This window comes from Dipteris shenzhenensis, chromosome 31 (assembly GCF_047967505.1).
Source record: "Dipteris shenzhenensis isolate YYH24624 ecotype China chromosome 31, Dip_SZ_1.0, whole genome shotgun sequence".
In the NCBI taxonomy this organism is placed as follows: domain Eukaryota; kingdom Viridiplantae; phylum Streptophyta; class Polypodiopsida; order Gleicheniales; family Dipteridaceae; genus Dipteris; species Dipteris shenzhenensis.
The window spans coordinates 15,552,279-15,570,560 of record NC_141626.1 but is presented as its reverse complement, the minus strand read 5'-3'; the positions used below and the strand labels follow the sequence as shown (position 1 = coordinate 15,570,560).

Here is an 18,282-nt window from a genome sequence, read left to right as displayed (position 1 = left end):
ATGTACAAGGAAATGATCAATCACCAAAAGGAGATAAGTTCAGGGCACTGCGAAATGCCTCAAACTTTTCGCGTGGAAGTGCTTTGGTGAAGATGTCTGCAACATTGTCATGTGTTGACACATAGATCATACTAATCTCTCCTGCATGCAACTTCTCTCTGACATAGTGATAGTGAACCTCAATGTGCTTCGTGCGAGCATGAAACACAGGATTCTTTGCCACTGCTATAGCACTCTGACTATCAGTGAGAATTGGAGAAGGACCCTCCAATGAAAGATGAAGATCAGCAAATAAACGACGCAGCCAAACACATTCAACTGTCGCTGTGAAAGCTGCCCTGTACTCAGCTTCAGATGAGGAGGTAGCCACTGTAGACTGTTTCTTGCTCAACCAAGAAATGCAAGCATGTCCTAGAAAGAAACAATTCCCACTAGTGGACTGCCTAGTATCATAGTCTCCAGCCCAGCCCAAGTAGTCAGTGTAAGCATGCATCTGCAAGTCACCCCCCCTGGGAAACATCAAGCCAAAAGACTTTGTAGCTTGCAAGTAACGGAAGATGCATTTTACAGCTTGCCAATGCATAATCTTTGGGCTATGCATATACCTGCTCACCTGAGAAACTGAAAACTGAATATTAGGTCGTGTATTGCAAAGATAAATGAGGCATCCAACAACCTGACTATAGAGTGTGACATCAATTGATTCACCCGAATCATGCATTGTAAGCTTCAGCCCCGGCTCCATCGGAGTGGACATAGGCTTGCAATCATGCATGTTGAATCTATCCAATAGCTTTTGAACATACTTGAACTGAGACATAACAATGCCATGTTTCTCTTGAATAAACTAAATCCCCAAAAAGAAATCTAACAAGCCCAAGTCTGACATATCAAATGTAGCTTTCAATTGGGCCTTGAAATCTGCAATAACTTTCTCATTTGATCCAATGAGCAACATGTCATCTACATAAAGAATCATGACCAGAATATCCCCCTCATCCTTCTTGATGTAGAGGGTGCTCTCAATTGGACTATTATGCAGCCCCTTGCTGGTTAGAAAGGCATCAATTTTGGCATACCATGCACGTGGGGCTTGTTTCAGCCCATACAAAGCTTTATTCAGCTTGCATACCTGAAGTGCATTTCCTAAAATTTGAAAGCCCGGAGGTTGTTTGACATGAACCTCTTCCAAACAAGTCTCCATTAAGGAAAGCTGTTTTAATGTCCAACTGATGAACATTCCATTCAAAATTTACAACCATGATTATAACTGACTTGATGGTTGTCATCTTGGATGAGCAAAAGTCTCCTCATAATCTATGTTCTTTTTCTGAGCATATCCTTTTGCAACCAGCCTTGCCTTGTACCGATCAATGGACCCATCTGGCTTTCTTTTGACTTTGAAAACCCACCGTGTACCTATGGCATTCTTACCTGGTGGCAAATCCACAACGTCCTGATTTTTATGAATGGACTGCAACTCATCGTACATGGCATTCATCCAACGCACATTATCTTTTGCTTCTTCAAATGTCTCAGGCACCTCCTCATCAAGAAGAGTGCCTGCATAAGCTGCTTCAACTGAATGAGCTCCCTCCATGTACCTTACTGCACTACGAGTTCTGCCAGGCAATGGACCTTCAAGCCTACTCTCCCTGGGAGTTTGAAGCAACGTTTTGGCTGCATGTATCTCTTGAATTTCTTGCCTGACAACTTCATCCACACCCTGAGGTTGTACCCCCTCAAACACATCATCTGAAGTCCGGAATCTGAAATTCAGCATTTGTATCTGCAGAATTTTCAGAGAATATGACATCTCTACTGACAAAAATCTTACATGTAGCAGGATTGTAGAGACGATAGCCTTTGCTTTGTGAACTATATCCCACAAAAATGCATTTGAGTGCCTTATCTAACAACTTGTGTCTGAACTCCACAGGCACGTGGGCATATGCAACACAACCAAAAACTCTGAAGTGGTCTCATAGGGAGTGATTGTCTTCAAAGCCTTTGTAGGAGCCCGAGTTAAAATATGGTTTGCACACATGAGGCCTTCCAGCCAAAACCTGTGAGGCAACTTCTTACTTGTGAGCATGCATCTATCCATTTCCATGGGGGTGCAATTCTTCCGCTCAGCTTTGCCATTCTGTTGAGGTGTAAACCTCACTGTAAGCTGATGCATAATGCCTTTTCTTTCAGAAATGTCTCAAATTCATGAGACATGTATTCCTCCCCTCGATCTGTGCGAAGTGTCTGCACCTTCAGTCCTGTCTCATTTTCAACCATAGCCACAAAGTGTTTAAAATGCATAAACACTTCTGATTTTGCCTTGAGACCATAGACCCAAGTGTAGTTGGTAAAGTCATCTATGAATGTAACAAAATAGAGATAACCCCCAAAAGCAGGTGTCCTCATCGGACCGCAGACATCACTGTGAATAAGCTGCAATTTTCTTGTAGCTTTCACTGCACCATCCTTCTTGAAGGGAAGCCTATGCATTTTGCCAAGAATGCAACCTTTACATGCATGAGGAGGAGGCAACTCCAAAGGAGGTAATGCATCAACCATATCATGCCTCTAAAGTGTCATTAAGCTGCCATAGCTCATGTGCCCATACCTGGCATGCCATAACTCCACATTGTGCATTGCAGCACTGGGAGTGCTAACTGATAATGCAAGATGGGATCTTTTTTCATATAAATCGAGCTGATTTTTGCTACTTGTTTGTATCACCCTGTGCCTTATAAGAAGGCTGTCCAGAATCAGCTTTATGCTGATGTGTGGGTTGATGGGCATGTGGCTTATGCTGCCCTTTACCCTTGGGCTTGAACTTAGAGAGCATAGCATGCTTGCCAGCCCGGGTTGCCATATTTTTGCGTGTTTGTTCCTGCTGCAACAGAAGTCCTACCAACTCGTGAAAGGAGAGAGGATTGCTGCCCCCCCTCAATGACAAATTCAGCGAGGTGTGGAAACCGAGATAGGACTCAGGAAGAGAGTTCAGAGTTGTGGAGATCATCTCTGAATCCGGAATGACTTCATCAATGTTAAACAATTGTTGCTTGAGATCCTGAAGCTTCGTGAGGTGAGAATTCAGGAATCTCCCTCCTCCTTATGTGTATAAGAAAGTTCTCGCTTCAGAAAGGAAACCCTGGCATCGTTCCTTGCTGCAAACATACTCTCTAGTATTACCCAAGCTGCCATAGATGTCTTGCATTACCGAATATGAGGTATAATGAACCTCTTGACAGAAAGAGAAATTACTGAAAGAGCTTGTGCATCTCTAGAGTCCCATCTTTTTTGCTCTGCTATGGGAGCTCATGGAGCGGCTGCTCCGATTACCTGTGCTGTATTTGTACCTCTACCCCTGCCTCCAGCTGTAGGAGTGACAGGTATAGGCGTTGTATCTAGTCTTTCTTCATCTCCATTGACATAATCCCAAAGATTTCTGCCAACTAAGATATTTCGAACCATGAAACTCCATAAGGAGTAGTTGGTGCCATCCAACTTATTCTTCTGTGTGAGAATCCCGAACACCTCATTTGACTTGTTCTGTGCCATTTTTGCCAGATAAACTCAGAAATACAGCGAACTGAACAAGTAAAGTCCCTTCCTGGGATGTAAGATGGACAAATAAAATCTACAAAGAAAAATATGCCCACAATGACAAATACTATCACAGCCTGTCAAAGGCTCAAAATGCACCACAATGCTCTGCTCAATGCCTTAAAATCTGCAAATAGAATCTGGAAAAGGTGGCAAAAGTCTGCAATTTGACTTGTACTGAGTCCAAAACTGTTTGCAGACTTCCAAAATGCTCTTTACCTGCAAAATTGCAACCCAAATGCAAAAGCCCCAAATTTTTTGTGGGAAATTGCATACAAAAGAGGGCAAATGGTCTAAAAGCCCCTAATGTTGCACAAATTGCGTCCTGCAAAAGCCCCAAATTTCACAGCAAAATTGCAGTGTGATAGCAAAAGCCCCAAATTTTGGACAACCTCCAACCCAAATGCAATGTTTGCCCACAAATACAGCATGCCCCAAATTCTCTGCAAGATCTAAGCCAAACAATGGCTATCTGCAAACAATTCCTGCCAAAAAACCAACTGCTAGAGTACCTGCAAGAATAAAACTTGCACAGAAGGCCTTGCAACAAGAGTGTACGGACGCTTTGAACTTGTATGGAACTGACACTACGGAACTGTTAGTACGAATTCCATACAAGATACAGATTGAGTACTGCCTCGTTGTACGGACGACCAATTGTATAGAGTACGGACGACACGTGTACGGACATACGACCGGTGTGTACCGAGTGTACTGAATCTGTACGCCGACTGTACGAAAGGTACGACGGTATGGACATCAGATGTACAGACGAGTGTACGACAGATGTGCGAATTACTTTGTACGACTTGTACAAACAGCAATGCAGGAGCAGTGTACCGATGAGTACAGAAGAAATGACACCTGCAGTACGTACGTTGTACGGATGGAAAACTATACGGACGACGAGCTGTACGGACAATCGGCACAGATCTGTATGGAACAAGTAGTACGACGCAGGTACAGTACGAACAGCAGGAGCATGAGCTTTGTGAATTGAAGCATGGGTTGTACGGTTGTAAGGGGTTGTTGAGCAGGGAGCTAGGCAGGAAGTTAGGACTAGGAAGCTTGCGGGCTAGGAAGCAAAAGAGCAGAACCCCTGCTCTGATACCAAATGATACAAAAAGAGAGAGTGAGAGAGCAAGAAGCAAGAGAGCTGAACGTAGTGCTTGCAATAGAGGAAGTGACTAATACAAGAAGTGGGATGGGTTTTGTCTAAGTGACAAAACCTTATCCTTCTCTAACCGTAGTTAGTGAACTAACTGTGGTTAGGGGGAAAAACCTCTAAATGAGGGAAAAGTGCCCCTAACCTACTTATTACATCACTTTGGTCACTGCTGAATTATAATAATAATTCTAGCATATGTCCTAAAATTGTGCTTCTTCCAAGATATGAAGAGAAATCTTTTTATTATTGACTCTAGTAAATGAAAGTTAACTTTTGTTAACTAGAGCAAGAACTTACTTTCCTTTGTTTTAAATTGGTTAGTGAGCACCGTAAAGATGCCCACAAGGGACTAGTATTAGTCGAAGAACTAGAATGCATGCATTGGCTAACCATTAATGGGTGTAATGGTTGGCTATTGTTTTGATTTTGTAGACTATGCCTACCAGTAACTAGAGTCCCCACACAGCATGACACACCTATAGTGCCAACCTCAAAAATTCCCCATCATGCAACGTTTGGATCCACCTTCCGAGAAGAATAAAGAATAGATAGGCAGCAAAGAATGTACTAAGGATGGGCTAAGATGACAACAGGCTAAGACCTCCACTGATATGACTCCACAGTGCTACCAAGCCAAGAGCAGAGAGCAAAAGAGTCATCCAAGAGCTCCACCTTGTCATCAATCCTTGCTACATAGGAGGGCCTCCTTATATTGGCCACCTGAGCACGTATCCAAATATTGAGGCTAAGATGGAGACCAATTGATCTTGCTGGTGCAACAATAGCACAGCCCCCTCCCCTCGCTCTCACGAGAGAGGCATTAATACTTCAAGTAAAAAGCCTAGCTAGCACCACCGTCCCTGGGAAACCTCCCTAGAAACATTCCTCCCTCATGGCACTCCTTGTCTAACATGTCACATCCCCAACCTACCCCCTCAGGTCCTCTGTGTCACCCCATCCTGGCTCGAGGATGTCTGGGGACACATTGCTCATACCCTACCCAAGTGTTCTCATATGCATGATCCACCACAAAGGAGGGCCCCAGTTTTCCACCCATAGACAACTTCTATGTCCTTGACTCCTCTACATAGAGTGGAGTCCAAGCCTGAGTGGAGTCCAAGCCTACTCAAGTAAAGTGCTCCCAATCGATTCAGGCGTTGGAGATTCCAAAGAATTAGCCCACCCTTTGGAGATTACACCGATCTTGCTAAGGAGGTACAATGGGGGCTTTGGGTAGCTTGTTTCATCCATTTTGCCATTTGAATTTTGAGGCTTTTGGAGCAAAGCAATGTACCTCATTGCTCTTGATACCAAGGTGACAAACATGGTCAAGTCATTGGCCCGCAAGACAAGCCATGCTCTTCGGGACAAATATGAAAGCGAAATTGGGTACAAGTCACTTTCGCTCTTGATAAACTTACGATTGGCATGCTTCTAGTTTCGAAGCGCCTGGACTCAATTTTTGATCATACTAGCCCTTCAGACCAAATAGTACAAGGTGGAAACCTCTTTGCTGGCATTGATGGCTTCGATCTCCAAGGTGGTAGTGATGCCTCTAGCATGCCACTGCATTGACTTGGAGTACTTGCCCTCTAAGCCCTTGCAAAGTCTTTTAGAGCAAAATCTTCCAAATGATTCCCATAGTGCCTCATATTAGTGAGCTGGAATGTGGATGAATTGCATGACTATGCGAGAAGTAGCGCTAGAGGCTGATTCTTCATCATGCATTTTAGCTGGCCTTGGTTGACAACTCGATGGATCCAATTATGCATTAGAAGCTGTTGGGGTAAAGGCACTATGGCCACCCAAGTACAGTTAGTACACTTAGTACTTTATTTGTTAAGTACACTAAGTACACCGTACTTAGTGTTGTAACCTTATCCTTTCATATAAAAAGGTTGACTGTGTGCTAGGGGAGGTACACACATACATTTTATCCCCACACTTCTTGTTGCTTATCCTGCTTGTGTGTGTGTGTGTGTTCTCACACTCTCCCTTCCACAACTGGTATCAGAGCCTTGCATCCAATCCTCACAAGCCCACTCAAAGTGGTGGAGGAGGAGGATCAGCTTGGGCTGTCCCGTGCCCCCCCCCCCTACCAACTTCGTCGATCCATCTCCAACAGTCGTTTCATCAGACTCTGCTGGTATGTGATCGCTGTGTTTTTCTCACGTACCCTGGCTGTTGCGGCTCCCCAGTGACGCAAGCAGACTTCGCAACGATGGAAGGTGCCCATTTAATGATATCAACGATGTCGTGCGTGAACTCTGCTCCTGCTCTCCTATCAACCCCGTCAGACAGCGCCATCGACGCCTTCAGCTGCTAGCGCTACGCTAGCAGCTCTTTGAGGCCGTGCGCCAGCCAGGGCCAAGGGCCACTGGCCACGCGGCGCCAGCCAGGGCCAAGGGCCACCAGCCACCGGCGCCAGTGGCCAACAGGCCACCACCAGCCAGCGGCGCCATCGGTGCCACCAGCAGCCACCGACGGCCAGCGGCCAACAGCCAGCCAGCGACGCCATTGGCGCCAGCCCGGGTCAAGGCTCCCAGCAAACTCGCCGTTAGAGCCATACGTGGCCACAGGTTCAGGTCATCACCATCTCCATCGCCGGAGAGCTCGGGGACAGGTTGTTTTGGTTCACGATCGTACAGAAGCCCGCTTCACCTATTTTTTTTTTTTTGGTTCCTTCTGTTGTCAGTGAGGTAGATCTGCAGATCTACACCTCCAATGTGAGAGAAATTCTCATTTCTGAACTATGGAATCAAAGGGCTTTTGCAGCCACAGCCAAGCATTGGCTTCTACACGCACTTATTTGCGTATATCCTCCTGATTGGAGTTGATTTGTGCAAGGATTTGATGCATTTTTATGACTTACGGGACTATGGCAGATGCATATGAATTGGGGCTTTTGACATTGTGATGCATATCAGTGTTGGGGGAAACACCTGGATGCTTTATGTGATCAGTGGAGCTTTGGGAAAGCTGTGTATGCACTAAAATCCTCAAAATTGGCTTCTAGTCAAGGGGCTTTTGACTCATTCAAGTTCTAAACTGTGTAACACAGTTATAGATACAAGAGAGAGTCTAATTCTGACAGTTTTTGGACAGTTATACAGTCAATTTCTGTTGTTGTACTAGAAAGTACAGTCTGGTACTGTCCGGAGTCAATTTTTTGGACTGTAAACAGTCACTTTACTGAAGTTTAAAAGTGCATAAAACAGTGCTGTTTTCACTGTTACAGCAGGGACATACATTGTGTCAAATCAAGGTACTGCTGTACTGTACTACAGAGCCTCAATTAATGCATTAAGTATTATTTTTCTGGATCAGCAGCTGGCAGGAAACAAACAGTATTTACTGTTAAGTGGGAGAAAATTGCAGGAATTAACTTTTGAGCACAACTACAAGTGCATCTGTGCACTTAGTTTGCAGGGAGTCAGGCACCCAAGTGTGGGTTATATATTTCTTGCTGATTGTAATGGCTTCATCCTCGGAATCTTCTCTTCTCAATATTAAAAAGTTACAGGGTGCTGCTAACTACCCAATGTGGAAAAAGATGGTCCTGAATGTTCTAATTCTCAGGCAGTTTCATGCTCCTATTATACACAAAGGTGTGAAGCCCACTGGCACATCTGATGATGCTTGGGCACTAGCTGATCTGTCAGCAAAGTCCATAATTGAATTGTCACTCCATGAGAGTGTTGTTTGGAATGTGGATGGTGAGAAAACAGCCTGGGGTGTGTGGAAAAAGCTACAGGACACATATGAGCAGCAGAGTGTAGCTACAAAGATATATTGGCTGCGCAAGTTCTTCAATCTGAAGATGAAGGAAGGGACCTCCATGGATGCACATCTCAATGAGTTTAATTCAATTGTCACCCAACTTGCAAATCAAAAATATGTGGTGGATGAGGAAACCAAGGGTATGGCACTCTTGATTTCTCTTCCTGAAAGTTGGGATACATTCACCACAGCTGTAACAAATGCAAACACTTTAATAAGTTTTTCAGATATCACAGGCTGATTTTGCAAGAAGAGCAGAAGCTGAAAGCTCAAGATGCAGTAAAGCCTAACAATGCCTTAAATGCAAGGGGGAGAAGTCAGCAAAGAGGCAAATCTCAGGAAAGGGGAAAAGGTAGGAGCAAGTCCCGCTCCAACAAAGATGTTGAGTGCTACTACTGTGGCAAAAAGGGACATACTAAAAAGCAGTGCTTTAAACTGAAAAATGATAAGAGAGACAAAGCCAAAAACACTGATGCGTCAAATGCAAAAGCAATTGTACCAGTAAGCAATTGTGAAGATTGAAGAGCTTCATTCTACACACGGTTATGACAGTGAGGGAGAGGTTCTATTTCTCTCTACTTTGGATGCTCATTCTCTCCATGCAGGAGATTTTGCAGACATGCACTCTTGGATCATTGACTCAGGTGCCTCATTCCATGTTACACCTTACAAAGAATTGTTTGTAAGATATGCAGCAGGCAGTAATGGAGTCGTTTTTCTAGGGGATAATCATGCATGCAGTATTGTTGGTATTGGAGATGTCAGGCTTGTATTTGCTGATGGTACTCAGCTTATGCTTCACAATGTCAGGCATGTACCCGAAGTCAAGAAAAATCTGATTTCTACTGGCATGTTGGATGATGAAGGTTTTGTGACCAGCTTTGGTCATGGTTTCTGGAAGGTCACCAAAGGTGCCCTGGTTGTTGCCAGAGGCTCTAAGGTAGACACAATGTATACTCTTCATGCTAAAGTATGTAATCATGCTGATATTCATGCCACCGAGCTGCCGAATATTTCTATGTGGCATAGCCGGATGGGACATATGAGCATAAGTGGAATGGAGCAATTGGCTCGCCTTGGCTACTTACCGTCTCTTAAATTTTCTGATTTAAAGTTTTGTGAGCACTGCATATATGGTAGACAGTTACAGTGTCCTCATAAAAGGAGATTAGGACATAAAGATGCTCAACTTGAGCTTGTGCATACAGATGTGTGTGAGATGCCTAGTCCTTCACTTGGAGGTGCACGGTACTTTGTCACATTTATAGATGATTCCACAAGGAAGGTGTGGTTGTATCCTCTTCGATTGAAGAGTGATGTCTTTCCAGTGTTCCAGAAATGGCTTGCTATGGTTGAGAACCAAACAAGCAGAACACTGAAGGCTTTGCGGTCAGATAACGGTGGGGAGTATATGTCTAATGCATTCAATGCATTTTGTGATGCTAGAGGTATTAAAAGAGAACTCACTGCTCCCTACAGTCCAGCGCAAAATGGCACTGCAGAGCATATGAATAGAACCATACAGGAAAAGTCTCGCTCTATGATGTCACATGCTGCTTTACCTCATGGATTTTGGGCTGAAGCTGTAAAAACAGCGATACACCCCATCAATAGGTCACCAAATAAAAGACTAGATGGCAGAGTGCCAAAGGAGCTTTGGACAGGAAAACCTCCTTCCTATAAGCACTTGAGGGTCTTTGGCTGCACTACGTACGTGCATATACGCAGAGAAAATCGCAGCAAGCTTGAACCTAAGTCTCTTAAATGCATTTTTCTTGGATATGGTGACAGTGGTGAGATGGGTCACCGCCTATGGGATCCTGTGAATAAGAAGCTAATACGCAGTAATGATGTCTTATTTGATGAGTCATGTATGTTTAAGGCAGCAGATAAGCCTTCTGATGCTTCAGAGGTTGACATTGATGACTCGGGACATCCTGTACAGTTCAGGCAGGCTGCAAATCAGCCACAACAGCAGCGTAATCAGCCAATGCATGATGCTGCAGCAGGTCCAAATGGACAGCCCGCAGTGGCGGAAGATGTACTACGGGACATGCCACCTTTGGAAGACCTCCCAGGCATAATTCTGCAGCCTGATCTACTAGAACAGCAACCTGTTTTAGGTGAGCAGCAAGTTGGACAGCAAGACCAATGGGTCCGAAGGTCCACTAGACAAATGAAACCGCCAGACAGATTTGTTCCAAGAGCAGATTTTATTATGCTTACAGATTGTGGAGAACCTTCCTGTTACAAGGAAGCCGTGCAAATGCATGATAAAAGGCTATGGGAACTAGCCATGAAGTCTGAAATGGACAGTCTCCATAAAAATGGTACTTGGGAATTGGTGCAGTTGCCTAAGGGCATGAAAGTACTACCATGCAAGTGGGTGTATAGATTGAAAGTCACACTTGGAGCTAAGCCAGGTTAGTTGCCAAGGGCTTTAAACAGGAGTATGGTGTTGATTTTGATGAGATCTTTTCTCCAGTGGTTAAGATGACCACACTCAGGATTGTACTTGCTTTGGTTGCATGTGAGAATTTGGAATTATGCCAAATGGATGTGAAGACAGCCTTTCTTCACGGTGATCTTCATGAGGAGATCTACATGCAGCAGCCAGAAGGATTTGCAGTCAAGGGCAAGGAGTCACTTGTATGGAAGCTTAACAAGAGCCTTTACGGGCTGAAACAGGCACCAAGGGAATGGTATAAGAAATTTGATACCTTCATGAAATCCCAAGGCTTCAGGAGAAGTGATGACGATCACTGCTTATATACCAAAAGGGCTGCAAATGGCAGCTTAATCATTCTCATTTTATATGTGGATGACATGCTTATTGTTGGTAAAGCTCGTAAGGAGCTTGATGACCTTAAGAAAAGATTGCATGAGGCCTTTGATATGAAGGACCTTGGTGATGCAAATCACATACTGGGAATGCGGATACGGAGAGACAGGGGACAGCGTTTGTTGTATTTGTCTCAGACCGAATATATTGGCAAAGTATTGCACACGTTTCATATGGAGGGGGGGAAGACCCTTAGTTCTCCATTGCCTCCGTATGTGAAACTCAGTGCAATGGACAGCCCACACTCAGATGCTGATAGGGCTGAAATGGCCAAGATTCCGTATGCTTTAGCTTGTGGCAGTCTCATGTATGCCATGGTTGCAACCAGACCTGATATTGCGTTTGTAGTGGGAGTGGTTAGCAGGTATATGGCAAATCCAGGCAAGAAGCATTGGAATGCAGTGAAAGGTATCATGAGATACCTGAAGGGCACACAGGAGTTGTGCATATGCTTTGGCAAGCGAGATGCAAAGGTGCATGGTTATGTGGATTCAGATTTTGCTGGTCATCCCGATAACCGGAAGTCTACTACCGGTTATGTTTATACATTCACTGGAGGTGCAGTGTCATGGATGTCAAGGATGCAGCAGTGCATAGCCTTGTCTACCACGGAAGCTGAATATATTGCAGCCATAGAGGCATGCAAGGAGGCCTTATGGTTATCTCGGCTAGTGGGAGATTTGGGCATTGCAGGTGATATTCCATTGTTGCATTGTGACAGTCAGAGTGCTATTCAGTTGGCACACAATCCTGTCTTTCATGCAAAGACAAAGCACATTGATGTGAAGTATCACTTCATCAGGGAGGTAATAGATGATAAGCTGATTCAGCTTGTCAAGATTCACACAGATGATAATCCAGCAGATCTGTTGACAAAAGGCTTGCCTGCAGAGCGGTTTGCACATTGCCGACAGTTGATGGGTATAGGTTGAGCCTCATTTATTTTACTTGAGGGCATATTGCCTTTAAGTGGGAGGTTGTTGGGGTAAAGGCACTATGGCCACCCAAGTACAGTTAGTACACTTAGTACTTTATTTGTTAAGTACACTAAGTACACCGTACTTAGTGTTGTAACCTTATCCTTTCATATAAAAAGGTTGACTGTGTGCTAGGGGAGGTACACACATACCTTTTATCCCCACACTTCTTGTTGCTTATCCTGCTTGTGTGTGTGTGTGTTCTCACACTCTCCCTTCTACAGAAGCAGTCGTTTTCAATGGCGGCAAGCATTTATAAGTGTGCCCACTTGCCCCCCACACGATCATTGGTAGTGGGGCAGTTTGCATGTTGCTTGGCCAGCCTCTAGCTTTGATGTGTCTAGACTTGTTGGTGGGTGTGTGGGTAGCGTGAATAGAATAGCGTTGGGAGCCCTCAAGATTTGCATCTTCAATGTGTATGTCCCAACATGTCAACAATAGAGGGGACCTTTTTGACGCAACCTTATGGGCTGCTTGCCTGATGTTGATTCTCCCATGCAGACCAAGCATTGTGGTTAGCTAGGTATTGTTTGGTATGTTGCATGCTATGGTGCTTCCACTAGGAGCGTCACCTTCCTACGTACCTAACAAACTAAGAAAGCTATAGTCCTTCAGAACAAGGTTCAAACCCAAAATGGAAGAGCATAAAAAACGATAGGCATCTAAAGAGCACACTATCATTAGCAGCAAGTTGATAATCAACAAAATCTATTGTAAACTTCCTTTGATATAAAAGCTCTTGCTATTTCAGGACAAAAAAGGGCCCAAAAAAGCTTGTACTATGACTAGTTATAGGGGTATGCTAGATGTAGTAGTCTGAAAGGGATTTTTGATTCAACTTGGGGAACTTGGGGACTCCTTGTAATAATTGGTGGCACATATCTGGAACACGGGTGGCACATATATGGCATAACCTCCTCTATAATACACCACGTTATGTGCTTTATTATTTATACAGCATCTCCATGCTAAATCTTTATTTGTCATGGCACCTTCAAAGTGCGCGCACGTGTGTGTGTGTCATCCCTAGACAGGAATTTGATCTATTTTTTGTTTGGGTTCGCTACTGCGCAATCTGGACTCTATGGAAGGATCGAAATCATAGAGTCTTTGGTGATCCAACCTTTTCACTTTTTTCTTTCTTTAGGCACTCTCTACAGCAATATTTCTATGATTGCTTGCAAACTAAGTACATAGATCATGATATGTATTTGTCTTATACTGAGATCTTCTTGTGATGTATTTTTCCACATCCCATTTTTGGGATAGTTCTTCTGTAATATAAAGCTACAAAATTTTCACCCAAAAAAAAAATTGTGTGTGTGTGTGTGTGTGTGTGTGTGTGTGTGTGTGTGAGAGAGAGAGAGAGAGAGAGAGGCACCATGTTAAGGAGAGTCATCCAAGAAAGTATACCTTTTGGATTCGTAATATGCGTGGCGCGCTTAATTTGCCTTGTGTAAGCACCTGAACAGTGGTTCCCTCAAATGGATGTAGATAAAAGCTGCACCTATTATGTCATTAGGCAAGAAATTAGACTGTTCTTTACAATTTTTATTAAGACTAACTGTTTTAAGAAAGAAAAATTCAGAGACCTTGGATTCAAAATTCGAAAGCAAAGAATATCAGCAATCCTGCACTCTCACATCAGGTATAACTCGTTATCAAGAACAAACCATAGCAGGCATTCCCTAGACTACAGACATGTGTCTGGGGACCTAAAACATTCAACATTAGCGAACTCAAACCATACAATAGAAAGAAAAGAGTATGCACCCCCAAGCAGAGTAAAATATGTTGAGATTTAGGCATATTGTGATGTCAAATTTGCCTTAGATGTGGTTGATGTTGTTCAATTCCATGTTTCCAGAGGATTGAAGCACATAAAAATAGTTTTTTTTCAAAACACAAGCCTTCAATCAATATATGACATCATAGACGGCACTTGGCCAAGACAGACCAGGAAGAGTTGTGATCTTGACAACCCTAATTCAACTTGGGTGGAGCGTCTCCAGGTTCTCATGTTATCACAGATGATTCGGCGTAAGCCATCGATTCCCCACCAAATCATTCAGGCTGAGTTTGGAACATCTCTAGTACAGCTTGATACAAGATTCCAGGTCATCACGTATCTATACCATGTTAGAGGGTACGGGGACTGCACTTCAAGATGCCGTGGACTACCGTGGCTAGCACTATCCTCCTCTATGGCCCTAGTAGCCGAGGGTAACCACAGATGCTGGTACACCCACACAGGCAAGTGGTTCGAGAGATTGGGGCTCCACATTGATAGACTTGCCCCTTCAAGTACAAGCATTGACGCACCGTTCCTCCCACTTAGCTACCACAAGATCAACTAGGTAATACGGGAGGACCTACCATAGCTACACACATCCAGGACTGGTTGGAACCGAGTGAGCTCTCGATGAAGCTTGGCATCTACAGAGATCACTACCTAAAAATCTTTTACAAGGATTTTATTCATCCTCCTGGATATACTCAGATTCACCTCCCCCATTCACTAAGGATCTCTATTGGGCACTTTCGAGTTTCTTCACAGCGACTCCGCATTGAGACTAGACGAGTTGAAGGAGTACCCAGGGAGAGGCGCCTATGTACCTTGTGTGAGCTACAGGAGATCGAGTCAGAGGAGCATTTCATCTTCAAATGCCCAGGCCACTTTTATTGTCCCTTCACAACTGCTCTCCCGCTTCCTTGCCTTCCTAGAGCAGAGATGCCTAGCCGCCTTCATACTTGAGTCAGTTAGACATTGAGAGCACCTACTCAGATCACAAAGGGGGGTACGGGACGGCTCTGACAAACTCTTCTCAAAGCATGATCACAGAGTTTTGCAGCCAAACCACACAGAGCCAGCAACGTGACACAACCGACAGAGGATGGACACGCAAATTATACTTGGAGACATCCCCTCCATGTTCAGGGTTGGGACACAACCAATAGGGGTTACAATATCCCCAGTCCAACACAGAGCCTCTGCCCACAGATAGTTTGATGGCACTCTACTTCTGACTTTATACTACCACTGCCTCACCGGTTACTTAGTCCTCCATGACATTGGGCTGGATTTGCTTCGTACTTTGATGACAAATGATGATAGTGATGATTGGGAGGGTCATATTGACATTGTGCTATGACTCTATAAATTGATAAGAATCCAATGTTTCATGCTCAAGACAAGCATATCAAGGTATAGTACTTCAGGAAGAAGATCTTGAGCGTGGACATCAGTATACTATTTAACCAAGGGGTATGCAATCAACATCTTCACAAAGGGGTTCAGTTCAGTACTGTGGAAAGTTGGAACTGAATGCCCTATCCTCTCAACACCTAGTTAGTCCTTAGTTGCTCAAACATGTAAGGCTCCCATACGAGGAGAAGCTTATTTCTAAGTTGCTCAAACATGTAAGGCTCCCATATGAGGAGAAGCTATCGAGCATGGCTTTGCCCATGCAAAGGGGCCCACATAAAACCCAAGAACCCTTGGCTGCAAGTCAGCCAGATCAGCCACATGGCAAATTGGCCAAGTCAGGCCGTGTGGCAGGTCTGTCTGTGGTTGGCCCTAGTGGCTACTCAGTATGTCAACCCATGTAAAGAGCTATATAAAGTGAGGAATTGCACCCAACTCTCAATCAACGTGTTCCATCTCCTCTCTAACACTTGGGAGGAGCTTAGGATGGATCCTGACCTTGAATTGGAAAGCGTGGCCTGCGAGGGCATTGCTTATACCTCTTTTGAGGAACATCTTGTATATCTCCTTTGTTCAACTTCTTCATTTGCCTCCTTGTAAATCAGTCTTGAGTTCTAATGCTCCCACTTTGTGGATATGTGCCTGGTGAATTTCTCACATTAGCCCCTTTGGCCCTCACAAAGCTTCAGAATTGGCTAGACTATGCTAGTACAATCTTATCTGTCACCCATGAAGAGAGGATGTCACACAGTGCACATTACAGAAAAACATGCAGTAATATGGTAATGTCTTCTTATATCATATACCTAGATGTGTCCAGGAACATGCCCAAACTCATCCTCTAAAAACACAACATAGTGCAGTTTCAATCTCATGATAGCCACTCATAAGGTTGAAAACCATAAACTCCATCACACATAGCAAGGAGTAGCTACTATGACATCCCCACTGACGTCATCAACGCCCAACAGTGGGTGGAGGCCATAGTATAAACATATGCTCTCACACATACAAATCTACACATCCACACATACTTGGGCATCCATTTATGCAAAGTCTTCAAACAAAGTTTCCGTCGGCACTCCGGAGGTGAAGGGCAAACTCAGCCATGACGAAGGCTAGCACTAAAGGAGAAGGCTAATCAAAAGGTCGTCCAAAATCTCTTCATTCAAGCTACAACTGCTTGTGAAGACTAAACGATTCATTTTAGTCTCTCCCAAACGAGCATCTAAATCTAGCTAATAGGGCAACACAAAGCTATTCTTATACCATAGCTATTTTCAGTGTTGTCAGCAAAGTATTGTTCAGTTTTACATATCAACAAGACAAAAACAGAATATCTTCTGATAACTTCAAGTACTCCCATTTTTCTTCAACTTTTCAGTCTCAAATTATGTACTGTAATATGACAGGAAAATAACTTTGCATCAACCAACACGAGATTTAAAATATTGTATGAGAAAATAGATCCATGCAAGACAGCCAGTAAAAAAGGTTTCTATCGTAGGAGAAATACTTTGCGTTTTCCCTCGGAGGGAGTCTTCCATGCAGCAAGCAGTCTAAACACCACGATGGAAGGTCTTTTTCGTCCTCCGTTCCATCCAGCTCGGATATCTTTTTGCGCCATGGACCGCCCTGAGAACCCTCAGTGATGATGGACGGCGGAGAAGAAATCGAGAACTCGAAGGCTGGGTAGATTGGCAAATTATGGTTTTCTGCACCCAAATAAGCATCAGAATTTGACCCTCTTCCACCAACATGATTACCATGTCCACCAGTTTCACGACCAGTGAGCAAATCCCCATTTGCAATTGGTGCTACTACCGCTGCTTTCTGTCGCCTGCGAGCAAGCCACTGGGAAAACAGTCCGCGTAGAGTCTCTTGACCCAAGTTCATCTGCAAAATTGTGACAAAAGCATTCCTTTAATAAGGGTAAAATCTGAGGTGCATTTGTGATTATATGCATAAAGACACCCTGCTTCAGAGTGTAAGGAAAATAAGGCCACAAAGTCCAAATTCAAACCAATAATATCACCCACAAAGCTAAGTATTGAATACTATTAATAATAGAGCTGGTAAATACCAATGTAAAGAGCTTTGGCATAATGAAAATGACAAGATTTTTACAGACATCAAGCTATATTGCACATTGCCTGATACTTCTGTTCAACCTACATTAAGCTCTAGCATCAAGTACATACAAAACCACTCTTCACCAGAAGTATGCAAGCATAAGGCAATTACTAAACACACACAAGTTGTGGGATAAGAGTTCCATATTAGATCTTCTAAGTACTGGAACAAAACTTTCGTCCCACCTTACTACAGGTTATTTTAACCATACAGACAGAGTGCATTAAGATAACCTGAAGATAGGACTAGACTCTAACCCCTATGCGTACTGCTGAAAGATCAGGATAAGTAACTATAAGGGACCAAAAGTAATTCACGCTCTAGTAGAGCTGCGCTTGGGCTCTCTCAGGATCCTGGCCAAGGTGTGGAGGATAGGTCGGGTTGTCACCTGTGGGATGGTGGCTTGGTTCATGGAGGGGATGCACACTTTCTCATCATCGAGATGACCTTGGCGGCCTTTCTCATTGACAGAGTGAGCAGGTAACTAGTCAGGACATCCTTGAAACCTCCCCTCCAACTTGATGGTGCCTATAGCCCTCGCCAAGGGACAGCAGTTGGGAGAACACAGCTTGGC

The 18,282-nt window shown here is 44.0% G+C and overlaps 1 protein-coding gene across 1 annotated transcript in view; it reads right to left on the bottom strand.

Moving 5' to 3' along the window:
• LRS1 (Transducin/WD40 repeat-like superfamily protein) overlaps positions 1-18,282 on the bottom strand; it is a 70,366-nt gene that overhangs the window by 15,836 nt on the left and 36,248 nt on the right. Inside the window, exons 15-16 of the mRNA XM_087402298.1 lie at positions 17,092-17,471; positions 13,784-13,877 (exon numbers count right to left, since the gene is read on the bottom strand). Of these exons, the coding sequence (XP_087258424.1) occupies positions 13,784-13,877; positions 17,092-17,471 (474 nt within the window). The remainder of the gene's footprint in view (positions 1-13,783; positions 13,878-17,091; positions 17,472-18,282) is intronic.